At 36.0% G+C, this 21031-nt stretch overlaps 1 protein-coding gene across 4 annotated transcripts in view; it reads right to left on the bottom strand.

The window, feature by feature from the left end:
• The window catches only part of TTC8 (tetratricopeptide repeat domain 8), a 37488-nt gene that overhangs the window by 13011 nt on the left and 3446 nt on the right, over positions 1-21031 (bottom strand). For 2 of the 4 annotated variants that reach the window (XM_026849081.1, XM_026849082.1), the window contains exons 2-8: positions 19944-20064; positions 15436-15499; positions 15126-15285; positions 14164-14253; positions 10535-10579; positions 4056-4141; positions 958-1045 (exon numbers count right to left, since the gene is read on the bottom strand). In XM_026849081.1, the coding sequence (XP_026704882.1) occupies positions 958-1045; positions 4056-4141; positions 10535-10579; positions 14164-14253; positions 15126-15285; positions 15436-15499; positions 19944-20028 (618 nt within the window). In that variant the 5' untranslated portion in view covers positions 20029-20064. The remainder of the gene's footprint in view (positions 1-957; positions 1046-4055; positions 4142-10534; positions 10580-14163; positions 14254-15125; positions 15286-15435; positions 15500-19943; positions 20065-21031) is intronic. The other 2 variants (XM_026849083.1, XM_026849084.1) reach the window with 2 other exon arrangements.

Here is a 21031-nt window from a genome sequence, read left to right on the forward strand (position 1 = left end):
AAGAGACAGGTGCATCTCCCATAACAAATCACTGTTTGTTAATCCAATTACTCTGCCAATTTAATCACTCTGTAGCTCATGTGTTTTGCAGAATGACTCCTGGTGGTGACAGAAATCTAAAATTACAAAGCTCAATTGAATCAACTAACTCCAAGTGCTGTATTGAAAACATCTCCAGATAGCAATGATGATCACTTAAATACAAAACATAAATTGATCAAGAAATGTAAAGATAAAGCAAGTATCATAATATGAATATCTGAATTATCCACTAGTAGTGATGATTTTTTTGGATAGTCCGTGACAGCTGGCTTAAAGGGAGCTGATAAAAAGCAACTGATTTAATCTCTTTCTAGGACAAGAGGAAGAAAAATGCAGTTCTAGTTTCTTGTTTTTCAGAGGGTACCTTTTTCTTGAATGTCTTGGAAAATGTTTAGAATTTGATGTGTACCCTGGTAAACAAGTAATTCTGAGGCTTAGCTGTGCCACTTGTTTTTTTAAAGCTTTTAATGCCTTTTTTTGATGGAACAGCTCTGTTTCAAAGGTCTCCGATTGCTTCCTTTAAGCTCACTTTGTTTTGATTTTGCTTGTGAAGCTAGGATTTTGAGCTTCACTCTTCACTTACTAACTTACTGCATTAGTTTCCTAGGAGACAATATATTTGTTTTTCATACTAAAGCTCCAATAATTCTTTAGCTATATAATCCTCACTGGAGTTTAGACCAAAGAATACAGTAACGTAGGAATTTTAGGGGTTTTTGGTGTGTGTGAAATCTGGAAGCTCCAAAGTCTTAAATTTCAACTGTTTGCACATCCTGCCTCAGGTCTATATGGAGATCACACACTATTAAACTTAATGGTGTCTCAAATTCAATACTCAGCTATTCTGCTGTATGGACTTCTCAGGAATAGTCTGGAATTTCACTCCATTCTTAAACAAGATAATCTATTACTTACTTTTGCCAAATACAAGACTGTATCAACCATGTCCTGTTGCTTGAGAGCTGACTTAAACTGTTTTTCGGCTTCACGGTATAATCCTAACCTAAAGAGACAATAGATAGATAGAGAAGGTATTTGTTTGTTCGTTTGTTGTTTCTTTAAAAAAAAAAATTAAAAAATGAAGCAGTGCACACTAAACCAAGCATGAACTGCTAAAAAGCATACTTTAAGGTCCTATATTTGTGTTAACAAAACCCATGATGTTAAATATACTAAGGTTACAGACAGCCATTCAAAATGCAGAAAAAGGCAAATTCATTGTTTGGACCCCTTTTGTGCATGCAGCCTTCTGGTGCTAACTGAATAATCATGTACTCATTTTCATAGGATTCCTTCCCACTCTTTGTACAGAATAGACAGTAGAAAATGAGCAATTAAAGTCATGCCTCAGCCTCTAGCCACATGGTTTTGGAGCAGAATTTCCTCATTCATGGCAAAGTTTAGGGATCATCTTAATCATCTATAAAACACTTTCTCCTGGCCTCATATGGGAAACGGTGAAACTTCTGTTGCTGATATTAAAAGACTTTAACTGTGTGTTGAAAACATGCTGTACTATAAATGGCACCACAGCTTAAGACCATCCAAGCAGATCACTTGGGAGAAGGCAGTATATGGCACATGAACCTCACAGAAGTCTATTTCATCTCAAAAACGTTTTGTAGTATTACTGTATTTTGTAGTAATCTATAAATGCTATATAGACTACAAAATTAAGAGGATTGTACCATTTCAACAACAGCAAAAAGGTACACCTTCTCATATGCAAATCGCCTTTTCTTTCCTTTAGCCAAACAGCACATATACTTGGTGAAGAAACACAAAACACAGCCAGAACAAGCCCACCAAAACAACAAAACACAGCCAATGTAATACTGGATCCTGGAAGTTCATGTGCCTGCTTGGATGCTTTAGTCTCTGTAACACTTTTTATAAAAATCCTGAAAAAGATTAATTTACCTATAAGCGCAGGTATTGGATTTGCACGGTAAGGTTTTCATTGCAGGGGAGGCTACAGGGGTGGCTTCTGTGAGAAGCTGCTAGAACCTTCCCCTGTGTCTGACAGAGCTGATGTCAGCCGGCTCCAAGATGGACCCATCACTGGCCAAGGCTGAGACCAGCAGCAACAGTGGGTAGCGCCTCTGGGATAACATGTCTAGGAAGGGGGGAAAAACCCAAACTGTGCAACTACCACCAAAGAGAAGAGTGAGAATATGTGAGAGAAACCACTCTGCAAACACCGAGGTCAGTGAAGGAGGAAGAGGAGGAGGTGCTCCAGGTGTCAGAGCAGAGATTCCCCTGCAGCCCATGGTGCAGCCCATGGTGAGGCAGCTGTGGCCCCGCAGCCCGTGGAGGTCCACCGGGGAGCAGATCTCCACCTGCAGCCCGGGGAGGACCCCACAATGGAGCAGGGGGATGCCCGAAGGAGGGCAGCATGGGAAGCCCACGTTGGAGCAGGCTCCTGGCAGGACCTGTGGACCCATGGAGAGAGGAGCCCATGCTGGAGCAGGTTTGCTGGCAGGAGCTGTGACCCCGTGGGGGACCCACAGTGGCGCCATCTGTTCCTGAAGGGCTGCACCTCATGGAAGCGACCCACACTGGAGCAGTCTGTGAAGAACTGCAGCCCGTGGGAAGGACTCATGTTGGAGAAGTTTGTGAAGAACTGTCTCCTGTGCAAGGAACCCCATGCTGGAGCAGGGGAAGAGTGTGAGGAGTCCTCCCTCTGAGGAGGAAGAAGCAGCAGAAAAAATGGGTGATGAATTGACCGTAATCACCACTCCCCAACCCCCTGCACTGCAGGGGGGAAGGAGATAAAGAAATCAGGAGCATAGGAAGAAGGGAGAAGTGGGGGAAGATGTTTTAAGAATTGGTTTTATTTCTCATTATGCTACTTTGATTTGACTGGTAATAAATGAAACTAATTTTTCCCCAAGTTAAGTCTGTTTTGCCCATGACAGTAACTGCTGAGTGATCTCTCTGTGCTTATCTCAACCCATGAGCCTTTTGTTTTATTTTCTCTCCCCTGTCCAGCTGAGGAGGGGAGTGATAGGGCAGCTTTGGTGGGCACTTGGCATCCAGCCAGGGGATGCCAGGGTCAACCCATCACAGATCAAAATAAAATAATCAGTCTACTCTTCTAAAGAATATCAAACAAAGCTTAAGGGTAGTGAAGAATTTAATTAGTTTGGGCATCTAAGAAGAAGAAATAGTTTCAAGCCAAGATACAACATGGCGTTTTAAAGGGCTAACTGCTTCATAATACCAGCCTGTTCATACAAGAATTGCTTATAGAATTGTGAAGACTGCAGATAATGCTTCAGTCTTTTAACAACCAGTACAGTATTAATATGTTTTACATTAATGAGACAAACACACTGTAAAGAATGAAAGGGGGAGCTGCCTCAGTACTTGTTGTATCAGGAGGAGTTTCAGCTGATTTGATAAAACTGGCTGTTCAATCATAGCTAGACCCTCAGCAACCACTCTAAACTGCTTGCAAGAAGCTCTCCTCCCCACTACTGCCATGAGAGGCATATCGCTGCATAGTGTCAGGGTACTTCTAAGTTATTTGCATGATATGCTCAGGTACAGGGTGCCAGCCCTCAGGCCTTGGCATCTTTGGAACTGATACTTCTTAGGCAATGTACCTCTGGCAGAAACGGTCTAACATGAATATTTCATTATGTATTATTTCATCAATCTGAAGCCCTCACTGACAGTTAAATTTCTCAAGCTAATATCGTAATATTGATTTTGTGTGGTCTGTTTTAACAGTGGTTCTTTGCATTTATTTACTGACTTTTCAATGACTTTAAAACATTACAAAGGTGAAGATGCAACTAATTCAGTTACTTAAAGGTACTCAATGTTGATGTCTTTACCTCAAGTACTTGAATCTCCTTGTATATTAAAGGAGTTTTAACTGTAAAGACAGCACTCCAACTAAATACTTACTTAACTATTTCTCAGTGTTCAGCATTGTGCAATACACCCAGCAGTTCAGGTCTTACACTCATACTCACTGATCACAGAAGAAATGAACAATGGCTCACCTATAGTAGCACTTCCCAATTTGGACTTTCCACCACCAGTCTTTGAATTGTGCATGCTCAGTGGCAAGGGCTGCCAAATCTAGAGCCTTTGAAAACAAACCCATCATCTTAACATTAATGCCTTCAATGTTTACACAAAGAAAAAGAACACAAAGTGAACAATGTAAAGATTTTTGTAAAGAGAAAATTTTGAACTTGGTCCTGGTAAACTTCAGTGGGGGCACTGTTTTATGTTTACTATTTTTATAGCTTAGTGTATAAAGTAGCTGAAAGGACATTTTTTCTCTATAACAACATGTAATCGAAATAACTTCTAGTAATTCAAAGAGAAAATATAAAATAATTTGATCAGACTCCTGAAGTGCTGCTTCAAAATATATAGAATACTTGTGTAAGATGACACACTTTTTTTCAAGTTTCCTATCCTTGTTCACTAGAAGTTGTTGAAAGCAAGTAAAAAGATACTAAAATAAAGAAATCAGTTCAGTCAGTTTGAAATACTGCAGAAATTGTAATCTCATTGATAATATGAGGCTGCCTCCACTTCTGGAAACTCTCAGATGTATACAGTAAGAAATACCTCTTTCTTTAAAAAGTCTATGATGTAAATAATTATTTTACAACAGATAGGAAAAATAGATAAATATTCTAAGAAATAGCTCTTGAACAGGGTGGAAATCTAAACCTTTTATCTGGTGTATTGGAAAAGTGGTATGCTAATCAATGTGCTACCATCAGCCACCACAGACAGAATTTATGGCTTTTCATGTTTTAGCTATTAATTCACCATTTCTGTTAAAACAAACAGATACGTGTTCTGCACTAAAACCTACCGAAGAAGCAATTCTCAGTGTTGCTTTTTTTTCAAATTCCATTTTGTCCCAGAACATATCAAAGGCATGCTATTTTTGTTCCTTATATTTCAGGGATATAATCAGAAATAGTCTAAAAAGCTTTAACACAGTATTTTTATAACAAAGCACTGACCCTTTGGGGTTTTTTTGCAAACCACAGAAATCCGAAACTAGCTACTAAGAACTTATGGAAAAGTTCTATGCACCAGACACTCAGTAGCAGAGGAACCAATAATCTGCAGGAAAAAAAATAAATTCTGAATACCTGAAATACTAGAATGAGCCTAATTTAGTGACATCTACTTCTGGATTTGATTCATGTTTTTCCTGCTAGCAAAATGAGGCTGCAAGTAATCACGGGTGTGGATTTGACATAGCACAGGAAAGTCAGTGGAGCTATTGAGAACTTGTCTAAGTTGCTCTCTTTTGGCTCTGTGAGAAAGAGTAATTTCTGTAGCAGTTCAGGCTCAGGAGTTGGTTGCATTGATGCTGACCTCTAAGAGAAAGGGACAGTTGTCATTCCCTGCCTCTGTGACAGGAGAGGGAAAACTGAGGAAAGCTTACAACTCTGAAGTCACTATTTCTTCCACTTAGGTGGAATCCTTGAAGACCTCAGATGACAGCTCTTATCTTGGTTGACCTTTGTTTCTTAATGGCTTTTCAAACTGCACAACAGGGCCTCTGGACCTACAGCTCTAAACGAAGACGCTTACTTCAAGACAGAAATTATCAGTTGCCCTTCCCAATATTTTATTTAATCTCTAGGTATATAAGCAATTTTGTCCCAGTACTGGGAAAATCTGGGAAAGTAGTTGATGTTAAAACATGTACTTTTGTTGAGTTTACAAATGTATAAACATATGTGTCAAATACCACACCTGCTTCTAATGCAGTGTGAGCAGCTGCTTAAAAGTAAGGAGCATACTGTAATTAACGTGCTTTGAAAAGCTTTCCGTAGAGTGCTCTGATGACAAACATTCAAGGAGAAGGACTGAATTTCAAAACCCAATCCCTTCTGTAGCTACACATTCAGCTTTCTTTCTGGCACCCTAATTATTTCTGATAACTATTTTATGCAAGACTAACAATTCTGGCTGCTATTGGAAAGTGGGAACTAAGACCACTTCAGGCTTAGCAGACACTTAACATCAGCAGTTTATCTGTCAGTGCAGATCCTGAACTGCTACTGGGATCTTATTACTAACATCAAGAAACAAAGCATGACTTAATTTTGAAGTTAGTTTCTGAAATTAAGCCCTGTTTTTATACCTTTCTATCAAGGAAAGGAATAGGAAAATCCTGTTTCTGATACTTCATAAGCGATTACAAAAACATTAATCCAAAAATTCTACAAATGTTACCAATATTTCTAAACAGTGTTTGCCTGAAAAGGCTTTGTGCATATCAGTGTCAGCTTTTTGTATGCTAGTAGTCAGACTTTCTATTACTATTACAAAATCTGTTAATAATACGGCCTTTGAAATGTTAGTAAATGGGTTAAAATAGACTCTTAAAAGTCAAAGCCTGCACCTTGCCATGTCAATACCACCTGCTAGCATATTTCAAGTTCAGTTTGCTGCAAACCTTTTTTTTTTTTTTTTAAAAATTGCACAGTTCAAGTACAAATCAATGTTTCATCTGCACAGCATGTTAATTTAAAACCAATCTATAATAGCTGTAGTGAGTGTTACACCTATCCTGCACTCCTGTGCATTGCTCAATGTTGGTGCAGTTGTATTAATAGCTAGAAAGGAAAAATAGCATGGATTATGGATTGGCAGATACCGGTATGTCCTTTTAAGGATTTTTGCTTCTAATGTACATTAGAAAAAAACCCATACTGATTGTCCCAAAAGTTTTAATAAACTTTAAGGTATAACTCATCGTCTGGAAATGCTGGTTAGCTGAAATTTTGCTCTACAGAGCACTCAACATAGTACGCATACTTACTCATGTATGCAGGAGTTCATTTCAATAACAGTCTCAGTCCTGGGAAATCTTCCAGAACAAATTTATTTTACTCTCAGTCCTTATATTTGTGCAAATAAAAATAATAAAAGCCCCTAACAGTGGGTTTTCTGGGGTGTTTTTTTTTGTTGTGGTTTGTTGGTTTGTTTTGGTTTTGTTTTGTTTTTTTTTAAAAAAGCTTTTCTAAAAGCTTTTCTTAAAGAATGAATCAGATCTGGTTTTAAATTAAGAATGCAGATTCTTTAATTGTAACTGTATTTAGCATGATTCTGAGATTAATTTTTTTTAGCATTACTTTCCTTAGCTAAACTGTATTATAACTAAGACTTCCAAATTGCCTACCAGATTTAACTCAGTACAAAACAGTTTGTGTTAATTTACTATTGTTTTGCAAAATTATATTGGTAAATGTACATTTCTTTGAGACTTACTAATTTCATACATACTATTGTATGCACCAAGAAATTGGATAGATGGAAACAATAGCAAGTGTCTGCTGCTTCCTTCACATGCTGTTGAATGGCAGTAATTCTTCAAGCAGCATGCAGGATAGCTGAGTAAGATAGCTGAGTAAATGACATTAGCCATAGTCATTTTAACGTAATTTCTTTTGGTGAATGTCTTTGGATTTCTACAGTTTTTAAATCTAACATAATTCCATTATAAATAGATTTCTATGAGAGAGTATAAACAGAGTATTAGGAAGAACTAAGTATCAGAAGTCATGACTTCTGGCCCCAAGTATATATTGTGCACTCATATTTTTTTGCGTCAGGACAAAGTGTCTTCTCATCATTATCCACCTGTGAATAATGGCAGTGTAAGATGTCATAGTCTACTGATGAAAAAATTATTTATGGACAAGTCTTTTAAACTGCCCTGCTCTTACAGCATTTAACTCATAAAACGGCTTTTAGAAATAGCTCAAGGGGTACAGAATCTGTTATTAAGTATACGTGTTCAAAAGGAAACAAATCAAGAACAATACTGAATAGGGTAATAGTAATTTCTTCAGAGAAGTGTTGAATTTTTCATTAAATAAGATTGAAGACTTTTGAACACATTTTCAAGCGATGAAAAAGCTCAGTGCTTCTCTCTTCTTCTTGCATCCCTGTGTTTCTGACAACTGATAGATTACAGATGTATTTACTTTTAATTTGAACTCAGTTACTAGCATTATTTGTCCAGTCAAATACACACTGATCAATGGTATTTCTCAACTGAAATTAGTGAGGCTTTTTTTTTTTCTTTCTATATACTGGCTGAATACTAAACAGAAGATAAATAATAAAATTGCCTTTGCTTCTTAAATAATAATGCAGCTGAGAACAGTACAGACTGTTCTAGATCACAGTGACAAAGGAAGGATATTGCCACTGCTACTTTTGTGTTTTATTTGCAAAACTGCAGGAACTGGTCCTCCAATTCTATCCATGCAGAAAGTCCACAAATAGAGGCTTTTCAGACTATATAGTCACAAACTTAAGCCAATTTGCCAGGCTTCCAAGCCTTTCATGCTCTTTCATCCCATCTCATGCAGAAAAGTGTTTTGTTTTGTTTTTTATTTCAAGAATGTGCAACATCACACAGTAGCAGATAATACAAAGATGCATGAGATGTCAGAGAATATTCTAATGGATGATCACGCAAGATGCAGATCAATTTTTAAATAGTTAACATATATGCTGTTTCTCTGCTGAATCCTAAGTGACTGAATTCTTATCAGGAAGAATCAAGACAATGAATCAGTGAAATGCCATTGGTAGAAGAGGTGAATAAACAATGACGCAGCAGAAGTTAAAGTATTTCTTTTTTGTTCAAGAAAAATTAATGCAGATGAGGTTCAAAAGGAAGGGAGGATGGTTTGAAGAACAGAATTATATTGAAAATGGTGTAGAAAGTGCAGAAGAATGAAAGGAAATAAGAGAAAGCAAAATGAACAGTTAAAAAGAACAGTTAAAAAGATATACACATTATGTTATAAAGGCACCTTGTATTGTGAAGTGTGACAAATTTTTTTCCTACAAGATGCTATCATTAACCAAATATGTTGATCTCCCTCTCATTACATAATAAACAGTAGTGACTAAGCTGACACTTCTTTGCTTATGGCTATTTATTCAAATGTCTACAGTGCCTAAAAAAACATAGGCAAAACTTTTCCTGCAAGACAGTGATTTGGGATTCTCAGCAAGGATTTAAAAATACATGTAGTACAGTGTAAAACATCTTACAATTTTTTTTCTGAAAAGCTTGGAAAATTCCTTGCATTATATGAAATTATCTGTCTAGCCTAGAGATCTTACATGTCCTTAAACTGTAGGTCACAGGCACACGTGGCATCTTATCAAGTGACTTTCATTCTTAGTGAAGCCAGTTCTCAGGAACAAGCAACAGAAATTTTAATTAGTAGCATAAAGCCCAGGTACTTTCTTCATATTCAGTATCAGAACATGTAAACATTAACTGATATTTCTCTCTGACATTTCTGACACTTGCACTTACTGTTTCAACCATATTTTGGATTAACAGTGCACTGCAATTCAATCCTCTTAAAAGAATGCTATGCAATAAATTGAGTGTACAACTATAATCATTTGATACTAGATTAAAAAGCTTCACACAGCAGTAAATTTGGCAATGGTTCTGATCTATGTCAACAACAATTTTTTTTTTTGTGTGTTATTGATTAACCGGAGAGTTTAACTTCAGATCTAATCACACAGCAATTATTAGTAATGCAGAAAATTCAGTAACTGTTTAGTCAGCTATGCATTATTTACAAAAACAGTTCTTTCAAACAAACTTCAAGCAGAAATTTTGATTCTATTTCAAATGAGTACATATATCTAACACAGTAATGAAATATTTTGACAATTTATTAATTGAAAAAATTAATTATTTCCCTGGGTGAACTGCCAAAAAAAGTTCTGCAACCTTTATCTGTTTCTTCATGTTTAAACATTATGTATCCAAAGCTGATCTTACCCATTCAGTGTAGTAGTAACATATGAAGAATCACAGAAGAAAAACTTTGGATAGGGTAAGGGGGCACTGTATAATTAGGAAAACTTTTGGATAATAAAAGTTATAGACAATCATATCGACAATACAATCTTTCTCTTGAGGCCACAAAACACCTCAGCCCTACAGAATTAAATTTCTAGAAAAAGTGTCCAAAGTCCTATTGATATTTTATTTTTCTGCAGTTTCACCAAATACCTTTCCTTTCTATTAATCCAAATGCATAAACAATCATCTCAGTAATTTAAAATGTCAAATGATGTTCAATTCAATCAATAACTATTTTGTCAGATATTTTCACCTTTTTCTGTTAATGGACAGTCTTCCATAACTCATTGCTTACTTATCATTATGAAATCATTAAATATCAGGTTGATAGATGAGGGAACTAGTTTTAAGAATTAGAATGTTTTACTTCTCCAAAAAGAGAGCAGTCTATACGTTGGTTATTTGCAAGTTAACATCCCTGATTATCAACCCTGTAAGAAAGGATTTATCTCAAATGACTTTTAATGCTTCACTTCTGTACTCAGGTGTGTTGTACTACCTGGATCCTTAGTTCAGCAAAGTATCAACAGAAATAACTGAATGATAATTAATAAAAACTGAAAGTTAAACGTATTAATTACTCACATTTTTTACGTCATTTTCGTGGTGAAAAATATAGTCAAACAATGCCTGTCAGAGGAATATTTAAAGTATTGTCATATTTGAAGATAAAAATGGATAATATCATATTAGAGGAATACAGAATCTTGATTATGTTAGGCAGAAATTAATTGTGAAAGCAATCATATTCATACATCACAGTTGCTGACATTTACATTTAATTAAAGACTTGAATAGACAAAAACTATAGGTGTGCTACACTGTCATTACAGGAAAGCATTTTAATTCTTAAATTCGTTGCAGCTTTTATTTGAAAGTGAATATAGATTTATTTGAAAACCTGGTACCATCTTCATGTCTTTTTAACTGTAAAATCAACAAGTGATCTAATAAATACTTTTTGCCATGTATAGTTATGTGCTTATGTAGTGCAAAATCTACTTAAATCAAACAGGTTTATTAAGAATATAAACAGCAAATTTTGCCTTAGGGAAAAATAAATTCTAAACCTTACAGAATTTTTGAGATCTGTAAAAGAAAAACTTCTTTATTTGTAAATGATAAATGCTAACAATACTGAGCTTCTAGAACTCAAACACATCATCATAGTATCGAAGCTTGAAGAAGTTGTATGCATCAGCTGTGCTGTGGTAACTGCTCATAAGCCCACAACAATTGCACGGGAATGTAACTGCCTCTTTGTTTACTCTTGTATAAAGCTAAGCAAGTCATACTACCTTGTAGCTGTTCTGCACTAGAACACAGAAGAGTATATAACAGGTAACGGGGGTGACATTTTAAGTGAATAAAATGATATTGAAAGATACTAGGTAACTAAATGGAGACTTGTAGCCTCTCCTCCCAGACATGTAGTATGGTTGCTAGTAACACAAGGTTCAGCTGAGTTGAACCTTTTTTTCTGCACCCAAATCCCAGGTCTTAATTGCATTGAAAGAACAGAATGATTTTCTGAATTATCATTATTTGTTATAAAAAATAAAAATAAAATATTGCCCTATGAGGAAAGATATAAAAGAACAAGACAGCAGTCTTCTAAGGGCTTCCATGACTCTTCTGCTAGCTTTTCTTAGATAAAATACTTTAAAATATTTACCTTAAGGAAACTACAGAATTACTAATGAATTGTCATGTCTGGTGAGGAAAGTAAACAACCACCTACTTTTCTTCTACTTTTGGTCAGAAAAGACTCTGAACAGATGATTAAAAGACATTAAAGAATTATACATAAAACCACATTTATAGGGAGAATAGAATAGGTGGATAACAAAAGAATAGAAAATAAAGTAGTGGGACATTTCATCCTCTTGTTCAATAACAGGGAAGCATTCAGTAAAAGTGAGTAAATATAAAGTGATAAAAAAAAAATGTTCTCTTGCATGGCTGACACAAGGAATTTACTGCTGTTATCTACAGGCCCTGACCTTCAAAGGAATTTAAATAACTGAACATTCCCTTGGATAAAAATATCTAGAGTTATCTTAAGAATTCTATTAAAAATCCAGAAGATAAAAGAGATAAAACTTCCTGTTTCATACCATAAACCGGTTGCTCACTGAGATTTACCAGAGGCTCTCTCTGGTGACAGCTGATACCTCACATGTCTACCGGGGGGTTTCCTGCTATAGTCCTTAACATGAGTGATGCTAGTCAGAGGTAAGCCACATTCCTGAAGTCATGCAATGAAAAGATAGATAATCTAACTTAAAAAAAAGATGTGTTGACTATACTTTGCAAACACATAAGGAAGAAGTACACAGGAGGAGTATGTGAGTATACAGGCTAAACATGTGAATTTAATAGTTGCAAGATTTATCATCTTCTTGCACCTGGAAGAGGTAAAAGCTCAGAGTTTTAAAAATTTCATCAGTGATTCTTAACACAGAGTGCAGTCTGAAATCTCACCTCCTGCTTTGGCTTTAGCCTTAATGCTGTCCTTGTTTTAAAAAAGTTATAAATCCATGTAGCTCCAAATTTAAACTTAGATCTTACATTCTGTGTGAAATGTTAATGTCAGAATGTATTAGCTTCATAATACTGACAAGTACACTTGCTGCCTGTGTATGTTTCTATGACTGCTGCTTTACATTTTTTGGCTTAAGCCTCTTCTTACATGAAAGTGAAGGAAGGCAGAGCTATCTCACTGTCCCAAACAATGCTAATTAAAAAATATGTTCTCATTCCTGAGAGCTGTTGTTGAGAATAAATATTTCATCTGAAAGCTAACCTAATGACTTAAATAGTATATAGAGTTACTAAACACAACTACAAGCTAGCTGTCTTCAAGCAGAAGAACTAAGCCTAGTTTCTTATGAATGCATCCTGTGTTTCCTAATCCTTACCCGGTTTCCTACGTTGTCCCTGTTGTACAGACTTTGATAGATTTAAAATAATATGTATGCTGGCTGATTGCTGGCAAGGACATAATTGGACTGATAAAGAACTGACTCGTAACTGCTCTCAGATGATAGTTTGGAAGTCTTGCATTATCTCTCCAGACTAGAATTTACTATATTTGATATTTATTCTTCTGCCTAGCTTGGTTAAGAGGCCAAGGGACAGAGTTGTAAGGAGAGGGTGAAGAACATAGTGCAATCACACAAAATTTATTTCCTTTGAAAACCACATTGAAAAGCAATCAGTCTAGATCAGGTTTTGAAAAGCAAAGGAATTTCCAATTGTTTATGAAAAATTATTAACTGTACTTTTGGACTGCAGGAGCTAATTTCCACCAGCAGATTATTAGGTACTGCTAGTCTTCTAACAGTGTTCACTATGTTTCTCAAAGTAGAGTGAATACATATGTGTTCTTTCAACTCTAGGCTGCTAGCCAAATACAGCTCCTGAGAGTGTCTGATAGTCATTTGATACCTGGTGCAAAATGAGTTGTTGGTCTCAGCCCAACAGTTGTTTTTTGTGAACAAAGTATGCACAGAAAACATCTTCATCTATTCAACTAACTGGCTGTGTTGAAGAAAGATCCAACTGGAAGGCCATAGAGTGATAAATCATTACACAACTTTTAGGTCCTTTCCACTCAGAGCTGAAACCTGTAAATTGGGTAGATAAGCTGAATACACCTGTTCTATTGGCAGATAGTATGTTTCAGTGGTTGTCAATCATACGATCTTAATGGAATATGAAGAAAAATTCTGACAAAAAAGATTAAATCTTTTAATATAAAACGTGTTAACTCATGCCATAAAATCAAAGGGGAAAATACAAACCATTTGAACATCTTTTAGGACAGGATTGCCATCTATTCGTACACAGAACCACATTTCCAGACACTAAGAAGTATTCTGTTGGGTTTTGCCTCCTGGCTTTTTTTTTTTTTAGTTGCCCTTCACCAACCTATATGCACAGTTCAAAGTTATTTACCAATGGACTATTTTATTCTATGCAAACATTTTTCCTAGGTTATACTTTTAACACAGTCTCTTCAGAAATATTTTCAATTTCAAGTCTAGTAACTGACCACTGTCAAAAGTTAAGTAACACACTTTGTTTCTGAACTTTAAATCTACAACACAGCTCATCACTGTTTGTATCCCCAATCCTATGTACAGTTACATTAGAATGATCCCAGAAAACAAGAAAAAGATATCACAATATTAACCAAAATAGTTACATACCTTTGCCAGTTTGGGTTTTTGAGCATATTTTGCTAAATTCAGTCGAGACAGATTTATGAAAGGGCCATCTGGATTTGTTAGCATTGAAGCCTGAAGGGGAAAATGAAGGTTTTAATGGGAAGATCCCCTACACTTTTCCTAAAAATGTTCAAAATATTAGTAGTATACAAAAAAACAACCCAAACAAAGCATTTACAGATGTATTGCTCTACTGTGCAGTATAGACTCCTCTTACTGAATGTCATCTTTTCTGAAATCCAGAAATTTGTCCTACTCCCATACAGTTCCTGAAAGAGATGGAATGAATTACCTCCTGGTACTACCTTTTTCTTCCCTCTCTCCACTATTTCCATAATGCGCCTACACATGTATCTTGGACTAACTTTTAGATGGACTGAAGATAGTTGGGATACATAATAGAAAAGTCTTCAAGAAAGATTTAGGAAGATCAGTTCATACCTGCGATAGAGAGAAGATATCACATTTTGCCATTAATGTGATATTAATCTGTATTACATATTTGTGCCAGTCGCAGTTTATTAATTTTGCCAATATGACAGGATAAAACTAGTATAATTTTCACACTGACATTAGTAATTGTTTTGTAATAAATTGAAAAATTTGGAGAAGGTTTTTACCATACTTATGGTGAAATTTTATCATAGTATTTTTCATGGCCTCAGTGAATAAAAAAAGAGTTGCAGAGAACTTGTGAATTTGGAGTTTATATGAATTTTTGTGAACTTGTGAATTTATGTATATTTTTTAAATAAACAGATTAGCAAACTAACAAAAAGTAATATTTTCAAACTCTACTTTGAAAACAGTTTAAATAAAAAATTAAAAATGCTCACCTCCTTCAAATTTGAGTTTAGATGCAGCTTTTAAGTCAACTACAATGTCACTGTACCAGACACTATGACCAAGAAAGCCATCGTTCTGAGAAGAGTCAAACAACTTACCGTTCCTAGCCTGACATATCTCCCAGAAGCACTAGTAATTGGACGAGCTGTGAGAGCTGTTCGAGGTGTTTTTATAGCCTGTTCCACAGTACTTGGCCGTCCACTTTGTGTGCTGGGTCTCACAAATCCTGTAATAGGCCTTCCTGATTGAGTTACTGGCCTGAGGATGTTAAGCACATTATCCTTATGTTGAGTGGTATTTATCGATATAGAATTTAAACACTTTTATCTGCAACATTTCATTTTCAGAAGTTAAATTTAGGATTTACTCATTTGAAACTAGTCACATTAAAAAAAAATAATCACATACCTAACAGCTGGGCTGGGACCTCCACCTTGGCTGGTTCCAGGGAGTTTCAAAGATGTTCCTGGTCCTACAAAATAAAGAGTATTTCTCACTTCACATTGTGATACTACACCCTTGTCCAGAGGACTTCAAAAAATGATTGTGTCTTACAATAAACTGTAAATTTCTTTGTTCAAAGTAAGAGGGCATAGCACTAGGCAAAGAAGACAAAAACCAAAAACTGCACTGTACTACTGATAAATTGTCAGACTGTTGCAAGGAACTTGCCACAATGAATACGGTTTTCTCACTTTTACTCTTCCCATTTGCTCCCCCAACCCACCTGGAGGGAGTGAGCGAGCAGCTGTGTGAGGCTTAGCTGCCTAAAGGGGTTAGCCCACAACAATTCTCAAGAACATCTTAGGAGCAATAGAGTTGAAGTAAGAAAGGTTATTGGAACAATGAGATCATGCTAATTTGAAATGGTATCATTTCTATCTGGGACTAAAATAGCATCGAGGCTACAGGTCAGATGGAGAATGGTCTCTCATGTCACTGGACTCCCACCCACAATTTAGGGCACATTAAAGGTCTATCTCACCCATATCCAAAGGTCATCAATGAAAATACTAAATTGCCTTGAGCCCAGGTGAACAGCTGACAGGTCACCCTTTTCACATATTGCTGTTTTGATAGTGGATCATTAACAATTACTAGTTCCTGCATGTAGATTTTCCATCACCTTCACTGACACTTGATTATAGTCACTTTTTTTTAACCTCCTAAGTGAATGTCTAAGAGATGGTTTTAAAAACTTAGTTAAAAGCAAGATATGACATCTATACCTTCTGGTCTGTTCACTGCTTGTTACCACATACAGAAAGAAATGAGATTTAAACTGACACAGCCAGTTCTTGACAAATTACTGTTACTCATCTACTTACTTTCTAGATACTTATGAACTGCTTTTATTTCAAAAGTTTCCAAGAACTGAAGTTAAACTGATAGGTAGCTAGTTTCCTTCCCTCTTTTTTCTCTGCAAGATAAACTCCAAATTTGCCCTTTTTCAGTCTTCTCTCTCTCCTGCCCTCAAGCTGTAATCACCTCTGACATACTACCAGCCCATTGTTTAATCAAGTTTAGAAGATTTGTTCAAATCAATAACTTCTAACTCAATCTAAACGCCTTCTAGCTTTTTTAATCCATGCTTATACCAAGCATCTCTGTCTTCAATACTGTAGAAGCCATCCTGTCTACAGCTGTATTTAAAGTAAAAGGAAACAAAAAAGGTATGAACCACTATCACCTTGGTAAAACCCAACAAATACGTAATGTTAAAATAAGAACCAAAACTTGGACTTCTTTCTCTTCTGGCTGGCTGCACTTAGGATCTCTGTTGCTTACTTGCTCTTTATAGTCCTGTAAATCTTGACTTTTTTACTCCACAAGAGAGAAAGTGTTCAGTCACCCAGCAGAGTTTCTAACATGATAACTAGGGCACACTTCTAAGAAATGGGAGAAATTTGCTTTCAGCTTTTCAGGCTAGCCGACAATGAACTAGTTTTCTACTTTCTGAACCTGTTTTTAACTATCACAATAATATAAAAAAGGTAGGAGCATTACAATCCCTTTTCTTCTTATTTTTTTTAATAACTATGTTTTTTTTGTGCTTTTGGTGTACTGGAAAGATGCCTAGAGGATTTAGTTCCCTTGATCTCACCCCAGGCAACTCAGTCCTTACACTGAGAATTCCAACTGAACTAGCTATGAAAGGATATCAAGAGGCCACAGCAGTGCATATGGTCACTAACAGTGACAGAATTTGAAAGTGTAATTTCAACACTTAGTGATGACTGCAGTTGACTCCTTTAACTCACTAGTTAATGAAATAGCTGTGATTATCCATAATGCCAATTAATATGAGCTTCTGAAAAATATGTTGTCAAGGTAACACTTTTAAACAAGATTACAACCTTAGCTGATAAAATTAATAGTGTTAAGAGTCCAAAGGTAACATACTGGGAATTTTCTGTAAAATGATGCTATCTAACATTTTTATTAATAAACAAGACTGATGGAAAATTAACACAGCAAAATTATAAAAATTTAAAAAGTGGTGGAAGACAGATTTCATTATATATGTGTGAAGAGGAACCACAGAAAAGTAGTTGTTTCCAATGGTCCCTATACAATTTCATAATTATTTAATAATGCAAGACAAAGAGCAAAATCATTATTAAGATAGTTTAACCTGGAAATTAAGATAAGGACAGATGCAAAATTGAAATGGACATGTAACTGATGAAAAAGGATTTGAACTGCTGAGCAAGCAAAGTGCAAACAATACTAGTTATAATAAGGAAAGTATGACTACACATTTTAAAGTTTGTAAGCTATAATTACAGTGGGGGAGGATATCCTGGAAGATTTGCCATAGTAAAAGACTCTTAGTCAAGACCAAGTATGGCTAACACACTTTAACAGCAAAACAAAAAGCCCACATTGAACAAGCATCCATATTTATTAAATCGTGTAAAATTGGAAGTGATCACAGAATCACAGAGTAGTTTAGGTTGGAAGGGATCTCTGGAGTTCATCTAGTCCAACCAGGCTCAAGCAGGGCCACCTAAAGCCACTTGCCCAGGGCCTTGTCTAGACAGTTTCCGAGTATCTCCAAGAAAGGAGACTCCACACCCTATCAGGGCAACCTGTACCCATGCTCAGTCACCCTCACAGTAAAAATGTTTTTCCTGATGTTCACACATCATGTTTCTTGATGCCTCCTGTGTTTCAGCTCGTGCCCATTGCCTCTGGTCCTGTCACTGGGCACCACTGCAAAGACTGTCTCCATCCTCTTTGTACTTTCCCTAGTGTTACCTGTGCTTACCTTTTATATAAAAGTGGAACAGAAAAAGACTTCAGACGTCTAAAGAAAGTAAAATCAAGCTGTAAAGAAAAATGTATTTTCAATGTTTCAGTGGACTGTTGTCTGGTTTAGTGAGTACAACTGAAAAAGCATGCAGATTAATTGGAAAGGATTAAGAAAGAGTTTCAAGACTCAACTCAAAAATTAAAAGATATACGTCAGTGAGAAGATTGTTTAGCTTATCAAAGGTCACTGGATAACTTAATGACAGTTTTAACTATTTACTCTGGAAATATATCTTTGGAAAGAAAGACCATATCAGGCAACAATGTACACAAAGAAGCAACAGCTGGATCTACAGTTGTTAATTCACACTAAAGATATGGCATACACTGGTAAAAACTAGCAAATTTAATAATTTACTAAAGACTGCAGGGGGGTCTTTCTCTCTGGAAAGTTCTTATACTTTCTGAAAAAATATACACTAGCTCAGGCATATCTGGTGGATTTGAAACACAAATAACAAAGTCTTATCTCAGTGATTCAGGCTACACTATCATAACGATTTTCTTTGGCTTTGAAATCTGTGTCGCACTATCCAGAAAGTCATCATTTTTCAGTTTAAATATAGTAAGAATGTATTTTTCCAGAATGCCTTATTTCTCAATAATACTCATCAAATTATTTTTCTTGGCAGATGGTCTCTACCACAAGGGGCATAAAATCAAATCAAAGTCTAAATTATATTATTATGCTGTTTTAAGACAGATACATGTAATTAGATTATCATAATGCATAAACACAACTCAAGTACTGCTTGGCTGTTTATATGTGATCAAGCATGTAAATGCATTTTAAAAAATGTAATCAGATAGATATGCAATTGCCTACTCCTATTCAGATGAAAAAAGCTTTTAATGCTTCAGATATTAGTTCTGGTCTATGTTCAGTTCTTCCCTTGAATTCCTTGACATGGTAGGTGGTTGAGAGCCACATCTAATAAGGTGCATAAAAATTGCTATGTGGACTGTACTAAAGAAACAGAGAGAAAGAGAAATAATGCAAAAAGTAGTGGAAGACTACTAATTACTGCCCCCTTAGAAGGGAACTGAGGAAGCTGAAAAGAACTGCATACAAGAAACAATTACAGGGCTGAAGAACTGTCCTGGGAAGGAAGAGATGAAAAAGTAAAGAAAAGCAGAAGAGAGAAGATCAATTCAGAAAATGTTTGAGGAAATTATACAAAAAGGTGATGTCAAATTTGGCCAGACTGTTGCTGACAGTACAGGCTTATTGGATGAGATTGACAGTACATTAGGGGCATATACTTTTTGCTAGTTTCCCACAGTACCTAAAGAAGCCAGAAAGGGGTAAAAGAAATCAATGCACTGATGGAAAAGAGCTAGAGAGTACAGAGATGTAGAGGAAAAGCTGACAAACCACTACTTGTCTGAAGCCCTATCTGACACGTCTAAGCTCTACATCAAGATCATGTGATGTATCTCAACATTGCCATAAAACCATAACACAATCTAAAACTCTTCTTGTAGCAACAGCTAAAAGTTGTATCAGGTCACCTCAGTACATACTATTTTAATGCTAGATGACAATCCTGAAAAAAAGAGCTTTTGTTGCTTCAATGTATTTAAGTGAAAGTCATTCTTACGTGCGACTTGAGCAATGGCATTTTCGTCTAGCATCATCTCTGCAATTCCCTCTTCATCCATATCAATTTCATCCACGTACACCATTTCTGTCAAAGCTCGTGTTTTCAGGCTCCAGGCAGCCTGAACAAGGATAAAGTAAAAAGTAAAATGTCTTAAAGACACCAAGTAAATAATCTATATCAACAATTTTGCCCCTTTAAAAATTATTATTCTCTTCACAGTTTTAATAGGCTTGAATAAGGTATTGACTTAAACGGCTGGCTATATCCATCAGCTGCCTGATGGAGGTGGAAAGAGAACTGAGACTTTAGACAACCCATTTGGAGTGGAACAGCTATAGTCACTCAAATTGAAGGATGGAATTTCACACCTCATGAAAAGCTATGAGTAATTTAGGTCACAGGCAACTCTCTGAAGATCTTGTGCTTTTGAAGAAATCCCCAGGTAGCAGTGCCATTCAAAACCCACTCCTGACAGAAACCTTATTTAAACTGGAATGGGAGAGGAAGGCAAGTAAACCATTGTAATGTAAAGTAATGCCCTCCCAGGCATCTGTACAGAAAGAAGGGAAATCCTTTAACTAGCAGTTAAAGATACAGTATATTATTATCCACAAGCAATAGTCTTTAGAAAGATAATCTAAAACTCCTTCATTTAAAGCATCAGCTGTAAAAAATGTGTAAATGTCTAGCTCAAGCATCACAGATTGTGAGCTCACTGGAATACTTGTTAGTGAACTGAACTGACAAATTACAACATTATATATTTTAGAGGATTATATGAGCAGTGTAGAAAGGCAAGCATAATTCTAGTCTCTGTGACAAACTTTGTGTAGACTACAGAGGGACCAAATCAATGGGGAAAAGAAAAACGTGTGGCAGCCATACAGAAGTACCAATGAAATAAGCCCAGATTCAACCACTCCTATAACTTAATATGCCTGTAATGTACTCATAGAGCTGGCATAATAAAGGGAGCCACAAGACCAATTCCTGATCTTCATTCAGATATTGAACAGATCATCATAAATTTTCCAGAGTAAAAATCACCGTCAAAACAATTAGATTTGTTTCTTTTCTGACAGGGG

The sequence above is a fragment of the Athene cunicularia genome, assembly GCF_003259725.1.
Source record: "Athene cunicularia isolate RWA chromosome 5 unlocalized genomic scaffold, athCun1 chr5_part1, whole genome shotgun sequence".
Classification (NCBI taxonomy): domain Eukaryota; kingdom Metazoa; phylum Chordata; class Aves; order Strigiformes; family Strigidae; genus Athene; species Athene cunicularia.